Consider the following 18,097-nt stretch of genomic DNA (forward strand, 5'->3'; position numbering starts at 1 on the left):
TTCTGCAAATCACAGCCCCCGCTTTTGTCCTGTGAGATGATAAGTCACCCACATATTTCTGGTCACGGAGCCCAAGGCTGAGGAAGAATTGAATTGAATTCTTGCCTAAGAACTGAAGCAAACGGAGTCAGCTGTTCTGTGTTGGGTTTTGTTTTGTTTTTTTCCTCCACAATGCTCCAGATACTCAAAGCTCTGGCTAATTCTGTTTGGGCAGCAGACTTCCCATGGTCTTCCTGGTTGGTATGGAAATGGGCTGCAAATTCACCTGATAACATGTCCTTCTGTGTCCCCCCGCAGCACTCTTAGGAAGCCCCCCAACCCTTCTGTCCCTTCCTGGAATGCAACTCATTCTCACTACTGAGAGCACCTTTGTCCTTGTTGTCCCCCTGCCTGGAAGGCTAGTTCTCTTTCTCCAGCTCACGTGGGACTGTTCAGGACTCATCTTTAAACGTCCCTTCCTCAGAGCGGGCTTTCATGAACACCCCAGCAATGAACTGTCCCTCTGACGATTCTTGCTGGCAGTGCCTCGTCAATGCCCTCCTTGAAACTCACGGCCTTTGCTTCCTGGTGTGTTTTCCCCCCTCATCTGACTGGGCGCCCCGGGGGCCAGGCTATCTTGCTCGTGGGCGGCTCTGAAGTGGACCCAGCGCTGGGGGCACAGTGGCGGCTTGATCAGTCCTGATGGAATGACCGTGCTTTAGCCTGGTGCCCTCAGTTTGGGGGTGACTGAAGAGCAGACACCAAAGGGAAACCAAACTAGTATATCTGTCCACACTCTCACACCTTCCCTGCCTCCTCTGCTCCCTTGGCTAGACGAGGAGCCTCTCCCACATTCCTGTTCTACAGCGCAACCTCTAGGTACCCCTGGATTCCCTGCTTTCAGAATGGAAGGCTGGATCACCTGGCGGGGGTGGGGGGGAGTGTCTGTGTGGGTGGGAGCTGGACTGACAAGGACCTCCTTGTCAATCATCTGAAGAAACGGAAGCAAGTGACTTCTCCCTTCCGCGGAAGGAAAAGAAGGGAAAGATGGGAGAGACCGTCAGTGCTCAAGAACCTGCTTGGAAGAAATTGGGGAAACAGCCAGGTGCTGGAGGATTCAGGAAATGTTTCTAATCTCCCGGTCACCTGCCCCAGCCCCATTTCCACCCAAGGCTGTCCACCCCAGAGGACCAGTATGTTGGGCTTGGGTACCCAAATGATGGAGACACAAATACCCCGGGACTGTTGGTTCGTGTTTTAGAACATCGACAAAGGGGCGGATCGCCCCGTTGGAAAGAGGGGAGCTAAGGAACAGGTCTTGAAGCTTGCGGAGTATTGAAGCCTTTGGTTTCCGCCCCCTCCCTTGTAAGTTACAGATCTTCTAAAACAGAGGTCTCTGAAGATTCTTTTATTCGGACTACAGTGAGCTGGAGAAACCTCGAAAGGTCACCTCAGACATTACTACTCCTACTACTGTTACTTGGGATGACTTGGGGACCCCACGAGTCACCCCTTGGTGCCGCCGCTGGGGTGTTTATTCCGGAGGATTGCCGGGCTGTGCAGTCGCCCCGGGCGCGGGCTGGGGGGGGTGGAGGCGCCAGACGGGGCGGTTGCCCACCGCGGAGGAGGCCGGGGGCGGGGTGGGCCGGGAGGAGGCGCCTAGAAAAGGAGGCGCGGCCGGGAAGGTGCGGAGAGGGCCCGGCGGCGGCGTGCGCCTCGGGCTGGGCCGGGCGGCGGGCGGCGGAGCGCGAAGGCGAGGCCGGGCCCGGCGTGGCTGGAGCGCGGCCAGCAGCGGCGGGCCCGGCGTGGCAGCGCGGAGGGGCAGCCGCCCCGAGCGCACGGAGCCGGGCGCCCGACCGCCGGCCCCTCCTGGGCGCGGCGCGCGCGCGCGCGCGGCCAGGGCGGCCGGGGAGCCGGGGACTCGGGCGGGGGGGTGCGGGTGGGCGCCGGGCCCGACGCACCGCCTCTCGGCTCTGCCCGCAGGTCCCCGGCGCGCAGCCCTCGCCCCGCCGCCGCCCGCCCCGGGCCCCGGAGCGCGGTGGAGGAGCCCCCCGAGGAGCCGGGGGCCCGCGCCCGGCGCCCCCCAGACATGGTGGGCCACCTGCATCTGCAGGGCATGGAGGAGAGCCTCAAGGAGAAGAGCCGGGAGGGCTTGCTGGACAGCCCTGACTCCGGGCTGCCCCCCAGCCCCAGCCCCAGCCCGCCCTTCTACTCCCTGGCGCCTGGCATCCTCGACGCTCGCGCGGGGGTCTCTGGCGCCTCCTCGGAGGCCCCCGGACCCGGCGAGGCCAAAGCGGTAAGCACGCGGCTTCGCGCAGAAACCGGGAACAGAGCCAGCCCCCCGGATGGGGTACTTCAGGAGCCGGGACTGGGTTCCCCCCGCCATCCCCCCAGCCAAGAAGGTGGCCAAGTGACAGCCACGCTCCGCAGGTGGGGATGGTCCAGCCTGACCCCTGCAGCCCTCTCCCTGGCTGTGGGCCTAAGGAGTGATCGTCTGTCTTACTGTCAGCAGTGAAAGAGCAGGGGTTGAGGACTGTCCGAAATCCTCCAAGAGGCTGGCTTCAGGCTAGGTGAGCTGGAGCCCCTGGCCGAAGCAGTGTACCCAGGTTCCCTGTTTACTCTTCCCCCTGTGCTGCCAACGTGAAAGACTTTTTTTTTTTTTTTTTAACCAAACGCAGACAGGAGCCCTTCCTTCCCAGGGTGTTGAGGTATGTTGACGTGGAGCTGAGGCGGTGCCTGGGGAAGGCTGGAACCCCAGGGCAGGAGACGCAAGAGTTTTCCCTCTTGCCAGACTTAGTGGGGCCCTCAGGTGGGCTCCGGGGGTCACCCAGCTTGGTGGCTGGGCTGAGACTGGGTTCCCCGCACCCCTTCCCCGGCAGGCGGGAGCCAGGCAGGCGGGATCGGGCGCCTTTGGACTTGAGGAAATGACAAGTTGAGATCCGGAGTCTGCTAACAATTCCAGTGGCATTTCCCTGTTCTGCGGCGCTCTGCACGCCTTCACGTTGTTTCTGCCGGGTGTCCTAGCACGACTGCAGCCCGGCGCCGCTTTCCTGGGGCCCCGGCAATGCCCACCTGGTACCTCACAGGGCAGTAAATGCTTCCCCCCAGTTGGAAATCCTCCCAGGAGCAGAAAGGAATGGTTCCCCTGCCTCCAGGCCTATTGATGGGAATGTCACTGGTGTCTCCCTTGCTCCTTGGTCCAGTGGGTCCCAAACTTGAGTGGGCTCGGGAATCTCTTAGAGATTTTTTTTTTTAAGTATTTATTTATTTGGCTGCATCAAGTCTTAGTTTCATCCTGCGGACTCTTAGTTGCGGCATCTGGGATCTAGTTCCCCAACCAGGGATCGAACCCAGGCCCCCTGCATTGGGAACGTGGAGTCTTAACCACTGGACCACCAGGGAAATCCCTCTCCTGGAGGTCTTTCAAGAATATCCATGCCCACCTCATACCTCCAGACAGTGTCATTTGATTGGTAGAGCCTGCCACCTGGACATCAGGATTTTTAAAACCTCCCCGGGTTATCCTCATGTGCAGCAGAGGTTGGGAACCGCTGGCTTAGACCAAAATCATGCGTTGAATTTGAACTTTGGTCTCTCTTTTGGGGGCTGGGGGTAGGAGAGGCGTTCTGGACTTCCAGGGATTGATAGATGTGACCCAGGCTGTTGGCAGTGAAATCGATCCCACTGTCTGAACGTACCAGCTTTCCTGAAAGAGTGTCTCAGACTTGGCACAGGTGAATGGAGGGGGTGGTATTTGAGCTCTCGCGTTGGGAATAAATCCCTGTGGTGTCCTACACAGCGGGCCTTGGAGAAAAGGGACCGGGAACCAGCCTTCCCCTTGATTCTTCGGATGACCCGGAATCCCCCTTATAGAAGGATTTTTGGAGGCCTTCCCTGCCGGCCAGGCCAGCCAGGGGCGGCCATAAGAACAGTGGGCCTGGCTTACTTGTCTTGGCTGTCCTAGTTGATTTTATTTTTTCCCCCTCCTTGCTAACTAGATGCCAGGTATGGAACTGAGCTGTCTCTGATCTTTCTAATTTGGCTTGAAGGCAAGACCTGGGGCTGTTTCCACACAGGTAATGACATCTGCATTTAGATAGCCTTCCCAGGTGCTGGGAGCCGTCCTACACGCTTTACTTGCATCAACTCATTTCATTTTCACAGTAGTCCCAAGAAGTTTGTAGGTGCTCTTATGACACCCGTTTCCCAGAGCGGGAAGCTGAGGCACAGAGGTTAGCGACTTGCCTAAACTAAGTGGCGGTGCTGGGTTAGAACCCAGGGAATTGGGCTCCGGAGTCTCTACCCTTGAACCTTGCATTATCCTACCTTTCACTGTGCAGCTAATTAACTACCTGCGTGTTGTTGTTGTTGTTTTGTTTTGATTTTTTTAAAAAAACAAAATACCTCTGAACCTACAGGATTTGGAAATGCTGCTTTTAATAAAAAGAGAGGGAATGGTTGCCACAGGGAAACCTCTTCTCAGCCCTGGGGCCTGCAGCTGGGGCCCCGGGCACCTAAGTTATTGTCACATTGGCCACCTCCATCCACCCCCCCCCCCGCCCCCCGCAGGTTAACTCCTGTTAAATGTTGCTAATCCTGCCCGCAGGCGACTCACTGACAATGCTTTCCAGGCGCAGATATAGGCAAAATTTCAGCCGCTCTCCTGCGTCTCAGAGTTGGTGCTTTCAGGTGGGCTCTCCTGCGTCCCGGAGTTGGTGCTTTCAGGTGGGCTCTCCTGCGTCTTGGAGTTGGTGCTTTCAGGTGGGCTCTCCTGCGTCTTGGAGTTGGTGGTTCCAGGTGGCCGCAAGCAGGGCCGCTTTGCTCTGGCAGCCCCTTGGTGGCCCCTGTCAGACCATGTGGGCCTGGGGTTCCGCCTGGGGTAGGCATCTTTGTTCTGACACCCAGTTTCCAGCACTGCCTTCCTGGTCGACACTGGTGGCGCACACCCCAGTCAGGGGGATGAGCTGCAGTTCTGTCCCCAGCCCCGTGGCCACTGAGGTCCTCGCTAGCTTGTCACCGTATTTATTATGCTGCAAGTGCATGTTAAACTTGCTCACCCTCTAGAAAGAGGCTCCATTTCCCCCCACTTTGTTTTAATAAGCTGGACTTAACTTCTGGGCAGTACCCCGTGGATGTAGGGTAACTGGCTGGCTGCGACATTGCCCCCCAAGATGTAAAAGGCACTGGGGAGTAGGCTGGGTATAAATGAATCCCTCAACCCCACCCTAACTTGATCATAGGTTTTCTTCTGGCCCACTCTGTGGACCAACGATGGTACCGTTCCTGGTAATTCCCAAACCAAAGGAAGATCTAGGAATCGGTCATTCGTCCCACCGGTACTTATTGAGCACCTACTATATGCCATATGCTGTTTTGGGCCGTGGGTGACTTAGTGGTGAACAAGATGTTCAAGGGCCCTGCCCTCGTGGAACTGGCATTCTAGTGGGAGAGACAGTCACCAACTTAAACATGTGATGAAACACCAGGTGGATTGTTAAGTGCCCGTAAGACGAAGAGCTGGGTTCAGGTAGAGCTCCTTTAGACTGGATGGTCAGGGAAGTGACATTTAATGGAAACCAGAAAACATGAGAGAGTGGCCTTTATGGTCATAGGGCTGAACTGTGTGTCAGTCCAAGGGAATGGCAAGTGCAAAGGTCCTGAGGCGTGGTTGAGTTGCAGCCCTGAGGCTGGTGGAGGGCAGTTCAGGGACTTGTAGGCTAAGCTGAGGCCAGAAAGTAAAATTCCATTTGGTCTTTCCAAAATGTACTTGTGACTGTTTTATTTTTTAAAAAGGCCTCATGAGCTCCCAGACCCTCCAAATTAGAAACGCAAATCAGAGACTTGACTGAGAAGTGCCTTGCAGAACAGGCTCTGCGGAGGGCTTGTCTCCCTGCAGGGCCCCTGGTCGCCTGCAGGACACCAGGACAGCCAAGGCCGCCTGCCGGGCCGGGTTCGCCTGTCAGCTGCATTCATCCCACAAATATTTAAGCCAGGCCTGGCGAGGGATACAGCTGTGAACAGGACAGCCGCTGTCTGTGTCACCTTTGAGCTCTCGGGGCCTGGACCTCCGGCTCCAGATTGAGGGAACACCCCATGTCCTTCCTGCCCCCCTCCCCGTCCTGCCTGGCGGAGCTGTGGGGAGAGGTCGTGCTGCCAGGAAGGATGAGCGCGTGTGTGTGGCAGATACCCATCTCCCCAGGTTAACATGGCCAGTTCAGGGAACTAGCCCTGTCCCCTCTTACCACCCTCAGGGAGAGCACAGACGGCATTTGGGGTCGCAAGTCGTCTTCTCTGGGGTGCACCTTTGAGGGGACAGCCACCACTGGGGTGGGTGAGATGAGGACAGATCACCCATCTGTGGCCGATGAGGGGCTCGACCCTCCGTGGAGTGGTGACTGGAGGTGACAGTCTGAGCTGTTACCCCTCAGATGTGGATGTGGGTTCCCTAGAAGCCAGTGGCCTGGGCCCCCTCGTGCGTTGCCCCGTCACCCCCTCTGGTCTCCTGGGGTTCGTTTACACGTCGAGTGTATGTCCGAGGGGCACACTGGGGAATTGCCCTAAGGACGAGGTGCTGGTTCCCCGGACCCAGATGCCGAGGGAAGCCCTTGGGGCCGGAACCAGGTAGAATTGGTGGTGGGGAGTGGGCTGTCTTTGCCCATCCTCGAAAATCTCCCGGGGCTGCCCAGCCCTTGGAAGTCTTTGTCACTGCCAACTCTTAGGATCTCGGCTGTCCCCACCCCTGCCCCCAACCCAGGACACCTGGATTTTCTCATTTCTCTGTTTCTGGTCTATGATGGCGAAACCAAGGGTGAGGGCAGAGAGGGAAGGGAGTTAGGAATTTAGGGAGTTAGTGCCCGGCGTTAGGAAGGATGGCAGCACAGGTGGATGGACAAATGGATAGATGGATGGATGGATGGGCAGATGGAAGGATGGACAGATGAACGCATACATGGACAGAAGGATGGATGGGTGGATGGATGGACAAATGGATGGATAAATGGACCGATGGATGAATGGATGGATGGATGGACACACGGATGGATGGATGGATGGATGGATGGATGGATGGATGGACAGGTGAACTGAGGAGACAGGGGTCAGCCCCCAAGGCCCCCTTGCAGGCTCACGATGTGTCCCTGACCAGCGAAGGTGCCTATGAGCAAGCTGAGGTGCAAGAGAACCAGGTGTGTCAGGCCACGGAGGGAGGAGCCCGTTGGCGGAAAGGAAGGCCATGAGGGGCCAGAAACCCTGGCGCCTCCTTTCAGCCCCCGTCCGCTTAACCCTGGAGGAAGTGGCCTCCAGCGGGAATTCAGCAGCGGCTCTGGCAGCCTCGCGTCTCTGTGAAAGGCTCATCCGAGTGAGAAGCTCTGCCTGCAGCTCTAACCACGCTAACGCCCGTGCCCTGCCGGGCGCTCTGGGGGCGAGGGAGTGGACAGGAGCCACCTTCCTGGGAAGATGCCACTAGGCGGGGCCTGACAGGGACTCTCCTTGGGGTGGGCGTGGTCTGTCCTTTGTGCCCTTGGGACTCCTGGCCTCCCTGCTGTGGGGCGGGGGAAACAGATAAGGTACAAAGAGGCCTGAGGTCTGAGATCCGGGTGTTCCCTCCGAAGGCTCTAGGGGAGAATCCATCCCTGTGTCTGTCCCAACTTCTGGTGGTGGCCGGCCATCCTCGGCGTGCCTTACCTTGGAGATGCGCCCCTCCATCTCTCCCTCCGTTCCCCCATGGCCTTCTTCCCTCTGTGTGTCCCGCGTCCAAAGTTCCCTCTTCGTATAAGGACACCAGCCATGTCGAATTAGGGCCCGCCCCCGTCCAGTGGGACCGCATCTTAACTTGATCACATGTGCAAAGACCCTGTTTCCAAAGAGGGTCACATTCACAGGTCCTGGGGATTAGGACACGAACATATCTTTGTGGAGGCCACAAACCAACCCACCACCATCCGGCTGGCTTGGGTCCGTCGGGCCCCCAAGGGCATCTTGGGGAGCCGGCCCGTCCCTGAGCCCTGCCTCCGGCCTGTGATGTATGGCTTTGCTCAGTTTCACTGCTCTGAGTGCCAGACCCCGCGCCTGCGCCGTTTGGGGTCTCCTGGGCTCCCCGAGCCTGGCCCCCTCACCGCCTCTGTCGTGCCGTGTTGTGCAACGAGCCGTTTGGAGTCCCTCCCCTCACCCCAGGATTTGCCACCGATACCCGAAGCCTTTCATAAAAAGGATAAGAATTCTTGGGGCTTAAATGTCCCTCCTCGGATCACTTTCCTCACGGGTGCAGGTCAGCGTCCCCTTAGCCCAGCATGGGAGCTTTTGGTCTCAAATCCCCAAACACGCCGAAGATATTCAGTGTAATTCCAATCGTGGTTGAAGCCATCCCCCGCCAGTGAGGCCAGTGGCCTGAGAAAGGCTGTCTCGGCCCTTACAAAGGTTCCCTGTGGCTTTGGTGAGGACGCCCCTCTCCCATGTCAGTGTGGGGTCTCCCCGGACCCTTCCTCCTGCCACTTACCCTCCGCTGATGGGGGCTTGATGCTTCCTAAGCGGAAGGTTCTGTGGGTCACACGTGGTCTTCAGCCACGTCCCGTGCCGTGGCAGGTGGGGGACCGCCGTGTGTCACACCGCTGTGCCATCCCTACCTGTCACTGCCAGCCAGGCCCGGATCCCCGGTGGGGCTGGGCTGTCACGGCGCGGCACGGAGCTCTCACGACGGAGGACTTATCTTTCTTTGCCGTCCTGTGGGCCGTGCCCTGTACCACAGCCAGGAAGGGGGAGCTCTCCAGACGCCGGGGTGTATTTTTACTTCCAGGCGTGGAGTATGTATCCTCACCCGGCAGCTCCAGGGAAGGCGTGTGAATCACTGGGTGAGGCGGTGGGGTGGGGGGGCATGGTAGGCGGAGGGCAGCCCGCTGTTCTCTGGGTCCCACTCTCTCAGAAGCACTCCCTGGTCCCTACACACACACCCTGCCTGCCCAGGAGACCAGGGAGCCAGACCAGCCCCCTCCCCAGGCTAGAACAGGGCTCTCCCGGTCCCTAGAAGGAGCTGGGGGCTGGAGGCTGGCCCAGCTGTGTCGCCATCCCAGGGTGGGCGTGTGTGGCGTCTGGGAGTCTGGGGTCCGGCCTTCAGCTCTCAGCTTCCCCGTGCTTTCCCCTGCCCCTGCAGCCCAGGGCTGCGAGGGGACCCGAGGACACCGGCCAGCTCGCGCCCGGGCATCAGCCTCCTCGTACAGACGAGCAAACTGAGGCACTGTGCGCAGGTGGCCGGCACAGGTGGGTTTCTCGACGGGTCCTCTTCAGAGGGAAGCAAGCACCAGGGCCTTTGGGGAAACGAGCTGGGATGTGGCTGCCCCAGGGTTGGGGGGCGGTGAGGGGAGCAGGGCGCCTGGGAGCTTTCTTTGCTCCAGGTGGCCCAGGCCAGGCCATCAGGTGCAGCGGCAGCAGCAGGGGGTCCCCTGGGCGCTGGAGCCCAAGCCCCGTCCTCAGCCCGCCTCCCACGCCGGCGACTCCGATGGGAATGTGAGTCCAGCGTGGCTGGAGGGCTGCCCTTTCAGGGCCAGCGGTGTGCCTTCCTGGCCGGCTCCCGGGGCTGGCCGGGCTCCGCGCGCAGCGCTGCCATGTTGATGTTAAAACACCGCTGCAGCTGCAAGACTCGGCTCTGAGCTTCCGGAGCCCGGCGGCTGCGGGACGCCGGAACTGCCACTGGTCCCTGGAGCCCTGCGGGGGCAGCCTCAGGCCTCGGCAACGACTGCCTGAGCTGTCTCGTCGCCCCCGGGGCCCCTGGACGCCAGCCTGCGTCTGGATTTTCAGAGGCTTCCTCTCTCTCTTTCTCGTATCGTGTTCCCAGGTGGGGCAGATTTTAGCTGTTTTCCACCAGGACCCTTTGGAAAACGGTGCCCAGAGCTCCAGCTTCCTGGCCTAGTCTGTGAGGTCGGCCTTGTCCCCTCTGCTGGCAGCCAGTGTGGGGAGTGAGATCCGGCCAGAATGGGGCCCCACATGTGCACCGGGGCCGCGCCAGGAGGCTCAGGGGACCCGAGAGGGATGGTGGTACCCAGCTCTGCACTGAAGGCTTTGCCTCCCAAGGAAGCCCTCCCTGCCCGTGAGCTTGGGAACTGTTCTTTCTTGGGGGTGGGGTGGGGGGATGGAGACCAGTAGCAGGCTGCCCCTCCCTCCCTCCGGCCCTTCCACCTAGAGACACCTCCCAAAACCTTAGCACCCATGTCCATAGCCCCTCACACGCCTGCCTCACCCTCTCTCCTCTTCGGTGTCCACAAGAAGAGCCCTGGGAGGCACAGTGCCTCATCCGACTCACACAGGGCCTGGCGCACAGTAGGTGTTTGGCGCACAGTAGGTGCTCAGCAAACCCCTGCACACGTTTGGGGAAGCGCCATACTTCACGCTTCGGATAGTCTCGCGGGGAGAGAGTATGATTTTTATGAGCATCAAATCATGGAGTTTTACAGCTGAGGCCGGTGCTGATTTCACAGAGCCACAGAGGATGCCAGAAGTGCCTATATCTTGTCACTGTTTTATTTTTTTTTAACTTATATATTTTTTAATTTTTGGCCACACCGCGCGGCTCTTAGCATCTTAGTTCCCCAACCAGGGATTGAACTCGGGCCATGGCAGTGAAAGTGTGGAGTCCTAACCACTGGACCGCCTGGGAATTCCCATCACTATTTTATTTTTAAATTTAAAGCGCCTGAATGATGTGCACTTGCTTCTGAAAGGTAGGAGCAGGGTTGTCTCAATCTCCTGAGAGGACCACCCCCCGCCACCACCCCTCGAGCCTTTGTGATAAGCACGCAGAATACAAGCCTTTTCTCCGTATTCTGAGACTTTTATACAAGACTTTGTGTGGCGCTTGCCCCGTGCCGGGCACTGTCCCACACATTCACACACTTTGAATCACTGTCATGACTGCGGCCTGGGAGGCGGGTGCTCCTGTGGCCCCACTTCGGGGCCCAGGAGGCTGCAGCCCCGAGAGGGGAGTTGTTTGCTGGGTCCCATGGTGTATTAGCTTCCTGTCGCTGCTCTAACAAATGACCCCACGCATAGTGGGTTAAAACAACACAGATTTAATATCTTACACTTCCAAAGGTTAGAAATCTACAACAGCTTTCACGGGCTAAAAGCAAGGATTTTGGATGCTCTAGGGGAGAATTCTCGCCTTTCCCGCCTTCTAGAGGCTGTCCACAGTCTTTGGCTCCTGGCCCCGTCCACCCTTAAGGCAGCAGCATAATGTCCTCAATTTCTTTCTGACTCTGACCCCCCTGCCTCCCTCTTTCACTTATAAGGACCCCTTGTGAAGACATTGGGGGCCCACTGGACACTCCAGGACCCATCTCAAGATCCTTAACCACATGTGCAAAGTCCCTTTTGGCCTGTAAGGTCACGCACTCCCAGGTTCTGGGGATTAGGACATGCACACTTTGGGGGTCATTATTGCACCTGCCGTGCCCAGCAAGGGAGAGATGGGACAGCTTGACGACAGCTGCTGGGGGCCTATGGAGAACCCCCTCTTTCTCCAAGTCTTAGATCTTTTCTTCCTGTGGTCCTTCCTCGGCCCCTGTTCTGGGGACGCTGTGATCAGCTGAGGAGGGGGCTGCGGTGACCATGTCCATAGGCTGAGAGCGGATTTGAAGACAGGTGTGGGCCTGGCCCAAGGGCTCACAGGACGGCGGGGAGAGGTGGAAGGGGAGCAGGGCGCTGCTCTGCACGTGTGAGGTCCTGCCTTTGGACACCATGGGGTCTGCGAGGTGCCAGGCCCTGGGGCCAGAGAGGTCATCAGGTCCTGAATCTTAAGGAGCTCATGGTCTGGGGGCGACACACAAAGGGGTCGCAGCAATGGAGACCAGCAGGTGGGAGCTCCAGGAACCCCTTAGAGGATGTTGGGGGAAGACAAGGGAGCTGGTGCCTGAGTTGTCACCCTGGACGGACCAAGTGAGAAGAAAAGGGAAGGACGTTCCTAGTACAGGGAACAGCATAAACCAAGGCACAGAGGCAGCCTGGGCCGTGGCCAAGGCGAGTGAAAGATATATGGACAGAGGCCTGTGTGGGAAGTGCCTTGATCCTGTGTGTGAGGGCAAGCTTGCTCCGAGCAGGAGGTGACAGGACAGGTCTTGGGGCTGCAGCACCCGTCCCGTGGACCCGAGAGGCAGCCGGGGAACATGGGTGAGGGCGCAGACTCTGGAGCCAGACCGCCAGGGTTCCAACCCCAGCTCTGCCTCTTCCTAGCTGTGTGGCCTCAGGCAAGTTACTTAGCCACCCTGGGCCTCAGTTTCAGCATCTATAAAATGGGGATGCTAGTAACAGCTCCCTCCCGTGATCGAATGTATGGATACATGGAGAGCTCAGAGCAACGGCCCGTGCAGTTAGCCCTCAGAAAGCACAGCTGCTGTGATCTCTCCTCGTCCAGGCGAGGACAGGGAAAGCCTGTGCAGGAGCTGAAGGAGGGGCCCGCAGCCATGCACCAAGAAGCGCGGGGAACTCTTCCCTCGACGAGCACGGTCTTCAGTCCCTCGCAGAGCTCCTACCTGACGTGTCACCCAGGGGCGCAGCTTAGGCTCAGGGGCTCCCTGAGAGGGGTCCCAGTTCTACAGGGCTCTGAGCCTGGCTCCTGGGGCTCGGGTGGGCTGGGCGTTGTAGAAAGAGGCCGTTACCACGTCCCCTTATTGAGATGCCCAGGAAGTGAGGGGCAGGCCGGTGGCTGGGTGGGGAGCCGTGGGCATCAGAGTGCTTGGATTCCACAGAGGGACGCTGGGGTGGGCTTCCCGATGGACCCCGCAAAGCAGGCTTCCAGAAAACCAGGACTGGAGTGGTGTGGGGCAACCCTTGTGCCTGGCGGGGAGCTGAGGTTGCAGTGCCAAAGGGCTGCTCACGTGACCCTGTGTCCCTGGCTCTCCCCACAGCCCCTCCCCCTCCCCCCGAGCACCCCGGCGCGAGAGATGAGGCCCCGGATGCTGCCCGTGTTCTTTGGGGAGAGCATTGAGGTGAACCCAGAACCCACGCCCGAGATCCGGTGAGTGGGGCAGCTGGGCCGGGTGGGGCGGGGTGGCCAGGCTGGGGCGCTCAGCAGGCTCCCCTCCCTCTAGGCAGCCCCTCCGCGTGCTGCTCCCCGACGAGGCATAGCCGTGATTTGAAGAGACTCTATCCCCGGGTGGCCTTCCCTGCCACCTCTCCAGCCCTTCCCGGCCCACATGCAACCATTTCCACACTGACCTTCACCCCCAACCTGGCTGGGTTTTATTTTGAATTTGCCCCTTTTTCCCCCGGGGAGCCATTGCCCTGAATGTGTATTAGGTGCCCTCCCACGTGTAGGACGTCTCAGGCGGCACCTGCACTTCTGAGTTCAGGCCACCCCACCGGGAGCTTTCCCCCAGCCATCTGCCCTCCTCGGAGGGCTTCTGGGGATCGGGCTTCCAGAAGGTGGAGTCTAGGGTCCGTGGGTCTCACCCGCGTATCCCTGGGACGCTCAGGATGGATTTGTCCACGTCGCCCCGGCCTGCCCAGGGGTGTGGGACCCACTACCTCCTCCCGCTTCACCTCTGGATAGGGTCCCAGGAGACAAACAGGTCCCCTTTAAAAGTTTTTCTTCCCAAAGAGCTCTCCTTTTTAGTTTTTATTACAGAGGCCCCAGCCAGGGTGGATGCGAGCTGCCTGGGCTCTAGGGACCCCTGCTTCCCTTCCCACGCGGGTCACCTGTGGGGTGCAGCAGGGAGGGAGACAGGTGGAGTCCCCACGCCCCTCCCCGGAGCTTTTCCTTCCAGTGTGACGATCTGGGAGCAGAGCTGGGGGCACTGACCAGTTGGTCCCTCGTAAGAAGGGTCACTCACCTAGAGGTGCTGAGGCTACCTGGGGGGAAACTTATTTTGATAACATTTCAAACTTAAGGAAAGTTGCAGGAAGAGTACAGGGAACCCCCGTTAGACAGATTCATTGACTCTTTCCATTGGCTTGAATAGCTGCTCACTGTCTCGTTCTACGTAAACGAAACTTTCTTCTGACCCGTTTAAGAGGATGTTAGTGACACCGTGACCCTGAACTTCTAAGTAACTCCGGCTGGTGTCCTTCCTAAGGACAGTGACATCCTCTCACATAATGACAGTGCACTTGCCAAAACCGGGCCAGCTAAAGCTGAAACACGGCCACTGCCTGGTCCGGTCCCGCCCACTGTCCCCAAATGTCCTTTTATGGCCTATTTTTATCCCAGTTCAGGATCCCGCCAGCGTCACATGCGGCATTTAACTGTCCCGTCTCTCGAGTTTCCTCCCAGCCAGCTGGGTCCCTCAGCCCTTCCTTGCCCTTTTGACCTGGGCATTTCGGAAGAGCCCAGGCCGTTCCGTGTTCGCACTGCCCCCCCGACCACGCGGGACGGTGACCTGGCTGCCGCCTCCGGGGCTCACCCCCGTGCTCCCGCCCTCCCCCGCAGCTGCAATTCCGAGGTCAAGTACGCCTCGGAGAAGCACTTCCGGGACAAGGTATTCTACGCGCCGGTGCCCACGGTCACGGCCTACAGCGAGACGATCGTGGCCGCGCCTAACTGCACGTGGCGCAGCTACCGCAGCCAGCTGACCCTGGAGCCGCGGCCGCGCGCCCTGCGCTTCCGCAGCACCACCATCATCTTCCCCAAGCGCGCCCGCAGCTCCTTCCGCACCACCCTGCACCTCAGCCTGGGCCGGCCCCGCCGCTGGTTCACAGCCAGCGTGCAGCTGCAGCTGTGCCCGCGCCCCGGGCCCGGCCTGCTGGGCCCCGCGCCGCTCTGACCGGCAGCCCGGCCCCCGCGGCGGCCGGAGCACGGGCTCCACGATCGGGAGGGACCCCGGGCTGTGTCTTGCCCGCGCCGCAGCCGCTTTCTCAGCACCTACCCGGTGAGGCAGCGTGGGCCTGGCTTTCCTGAGGAGCCCGGGGCGGGGGCAGGTGCGTAGGCGGTGCTCGCCCCGACGGCCTGGCAGTGAAGAAGGTGTGTGGGTCCTGGCTGCCCTTGAAGCGGTGGACACACCCCGAACGCCGGCAGGACTGAGGCGTCCGGCCCGGCCTTGGCCGGGGGGCCCCCCACCAACCCCGGCTCCCAGGCCACGTGGGAGGGAAGAGGAGTGCTGTCCAGACACCCGCCGCCCCTGGAGAGGGCTGTTTCCAGAGCAGGCCTTTCACGTGTGTGCAGCTGGACGCCCAGAGCCATAGCCCAGCAACCTCTGGTGGACGGTGAGCCGGGAGGTTGGGCGAAAGCCGGCAACGCTGCCGGGGCTGGTTGTGGGTTGTGTGTGGGGAGCGGCCTGGAGGAGCCCTGCCCGCGCTGTCCCAGTGCCCGTGCCCCAGTGCGGAGGATGGAGGGCATAGCCCGTCAGCACCGAGGCCTTTGAGCTCTGTGTCCGGAGCCTCACCCGCAGGGCATCCTGCTAACCTCTGTCCCGACACCTTCAGGACCAGGACTCTGGACCGTCAGAGACCTTGAGCCAGGTGCCAAGGGGAGGCGTTTAAGCCGTTGGAAATGACCACTGCCACCTGCCCGAGGCTCCTGGCCAGCTGTCAGCTTTCAGATTCCGTGGGGTCCAGCTGCCCTCATTCAGGCCTCCCGTTCCTACAGTGATGACACTGCAGTGGCCAGTGCAGCAGGGTTCACCACACACGTGCAAGGTCAGGGGAGGAAGACGGGAGACCCATGTGCTCCCTGGGAAGAGCCAGGATACGTGGGTGCTGGGGCCATGGCCTGGGGCTGCCTGCCACCAATGCCCCAGAAGCCCCCAGCGTGGCCACGGAGATGCCTTCAGATCTGATTGGACCCAGCAGGTGGAGGCTGCCCCGCCGCTCCTCTGGCATCCCCCCAAGACAGGGCTTTAGCTCCCTCGCTGTGGGGAGGGGCGGCTCGGAGCTAGCGTTCAGGAGAGGCGAAGTGACTGATATATTTTTATATATCTACAGACTGTGCATGTTCTCGCCACGGAGATGCTTTCTGATTAACAAAGAAATAACTTAAGAATCGATTATCTTAATAAAATGTGCAGACTCGAAGAGACTCCCTCTTCCATGTTTCTGAGACCCTCAGACCCCACCGTGGGTGGGACTGGTCTTCATAGGCCCATGGTCCCTCCCCACTACACACAGGGGACAGGGAGACACTTGGAAGGCTCAGAGAGAGCCCTGTGCCCCTCACCCGATCCCTGTAGACAGCCTGAGTGCGCCAGCCCCACGCAGGAGCTGGGTAATAAATGCAGAGGCCCAGGGACTTGGGTCTGACTCCGGGGAGGGTCCCGGGAATCTGCATGTTTGACGCTCCTGTGCTTTGCACTTCGCACACCAGCCCTCGGCACCTGCAGACACCCAAAGCCAGACCTGTCCCCGGAGAAGGGCCCGGGCTGCCTCTGCAAAGCAGGTGGCCTCGGCCTTGTTACACCCTCTGCACATCTGATCCACATCGTTGGAGGGGCCACTGGGGCCCCAGACTGTGAGGCGGACACTCGGGGCAGTGTCCTTGAGTGGGAGAGTGCCGGTGTCTTTGCAGGGGCTCCTGCCTCGATGGAGGACGATGTCTAACAGGGCGGGGCCAGGGTGAAAGCCAGGAGGGCAGGGCCAAAGGACAGGGTCATGTCACTGAAAGGAAGAACCTGGAGGCCTTGGCCACTCAGTACGGACAAGCGGGGTGCAGACACAGCCTTGGGAACTCCGAGAGCGCAGCCTGTGTAGAGAGGGGATTCTGTGCAGACACACGCTGTGGGGCGCATCGCTGGCAGCAGGCAAATTCAGCTGCACGAGTTTGCTTTCCAGTCACAGCCCTGATTTCCCCACTAGGAAAGAAAAGTGGGTTGGGCTTCCTGACACGTGCAATGACGGTGCCAATGAATCCGGTGACCTTGGAGATGTCTCTGGGGTCCCTTCAAGAAACAACTTCTGAGGCGTGCAGTTAGCGGATGGCCTCTAAGTAGAGCTTTCCAGCAACTGTCAGGCTCCTCCTGGGCGCCCCGCCAATGGGAGTGCAGTGGGATGGGCCCAGCTGACCGAGGCTCAGTCCCTGCCAGGTCCTGCTTCCTGTCCCTTTTGTCTTTCGCAAGCATCACCCTGACAGGCCTCATACCCTCCTGACTCCATCTCAGCCTCTCCCTGAGGACCCGGGCCGCACGTGTCAAACAAGACCGTCTCCTTTGATCATGCAAACGGCTTCCGCCTTCCCTGATGACCTTGGAACTCCAGCCTGGGAGGAAGAGGACGTGGGGTGCAAGGGCTGCGGCCCGTCAGGCCCCCAAGTGCGCCCCGCTTTGCCTCTGAAGCAGCCATCTGTCCTACGGGAACCCAGAGGACTTGGAGACCCGGCAGAAAGAGGCACCAACTTCGTCTGGGTCCTGCCCCAGCCCTTGGGATTTCCACCCGCAAAACAGCGAGCCTGGAGGCCAGGGACCCCGCTGCCAGGCTTAGGCTGCTGCCTGCAGAGGGCCCTTCTGTCCTCTGCCTTTCCTCCACACTCCCCAGATCCAGATGCACTGGGCAACGGGGGCAGAGGTCACTCATTGAAGCCACCAGGAGGGGAAGACCAACACGGGCAGGCAGGGCACGATAGCTGGAGAAGAAGCCTGTCGCTTAACTTCTCTAAGCATCTGCAAGGCAGGCACGTGGCCTTACCTGCCTGGCGGCTGGGACCGTAAGAATCCGTGCTGGTAAAGCTTGGGCTGCCATCGGATCGAGCCGCGACCCTGCTGGGGGCGGGTCCGGGCGTCCATCTCTCTCGAAGGGGCACAAACACTCGCCAATGTCAAGGGCCGGCTCTGGCCCCAAACACCCATCCTGAGCTGCCTCGCTCAGCCTCTTCTGCTGTCGCCCCGGCCCGTCTCTGGGTTCATCTCTGGGTTCACACTCGCAGGCTTCCAAAGCTCGGCGGCCCCCGCCCCACAGACAGCTGCCCCGTCCGTCCGAGGTCTCGTCTTTCCTCCCCAGAGTAGCCTTGGTGAGAGCAAACCACAGCCCTGGCGGCCGACACGTACGCGGAGCGCTGCCTCTGTCTGCAGACCGCTTGGCCCTGCTGTCAGAATTTTCTGCATTTTATCTTCCCAGTGAGCCTGTGAGGTAGCTGGTGAGACATTCTGATGAGGAAGCGTGACCTGGCTGAACCCCGGAGGAGGTGGGCTGGAAGGACAGCCCGTCACATGGC

The 18,097-nt window shown here is 60.0% G+C and overlaps 1 protein-coding gene across 2 annotated transcripts; it reads left to right on the forward strand.

Moving 5' to 3' along the window:
• The first annotated feature begins 1,733 nt into the window (after positions 1–1,733).
• RFLNA (refilin A) lies at positions 1,734–15,966 on the forward strand. 2 transcript variants are annotated; one of them, XM_027125104.1, is made up of 3 exons: positions 1,734–2,275; positions 12,870–12,979; positions 14,390–15,966. In XM_027125104.1, the coding sequence occupies exons 1-3, from the start codon at positions 2,069–2,071 to the stop codon at positions 14,721–14,723; spliced, it is 651 nt and encodes a 216-aa protein (XP_026980905.1). In that variant the 5' UTR covers positions 1,734–2,068; the 3' UTR covers positions 14,724–15,966. The 2 variants fall into 2 exon arrangements, with proteins under 2 accessions (XP_026980905.1, XP_026980904.1); XM_027125103.1 differs by lacking the exon at positions 1,734–2,275 and having other exon boundaries at positions 10,735–12,979.
• The last annotated feature ends 2,131 nt before the right edge of the window (positions 15,967–18,097 follow it).

The sequence above is a fragment of the Aethalodelphis obliquidens genome, unplaced genomic scaffold (assembly GCF_003676395.1).
Source record: "Aethalodelphis obliquidens isolate GAN/ISIS:26980383/991018 unplaced genomic scaffold, ASM367639v1 scaffold28, whole genome shotgun sequence".
In the NCBI taxonomy this organism is placed as follows: Eukaryota; Metazoa; Chordata; class Mammalia; order Artiodactyla; family Delphinidae; genus Aethalodelphis; species Aethalodelphis obliquidens.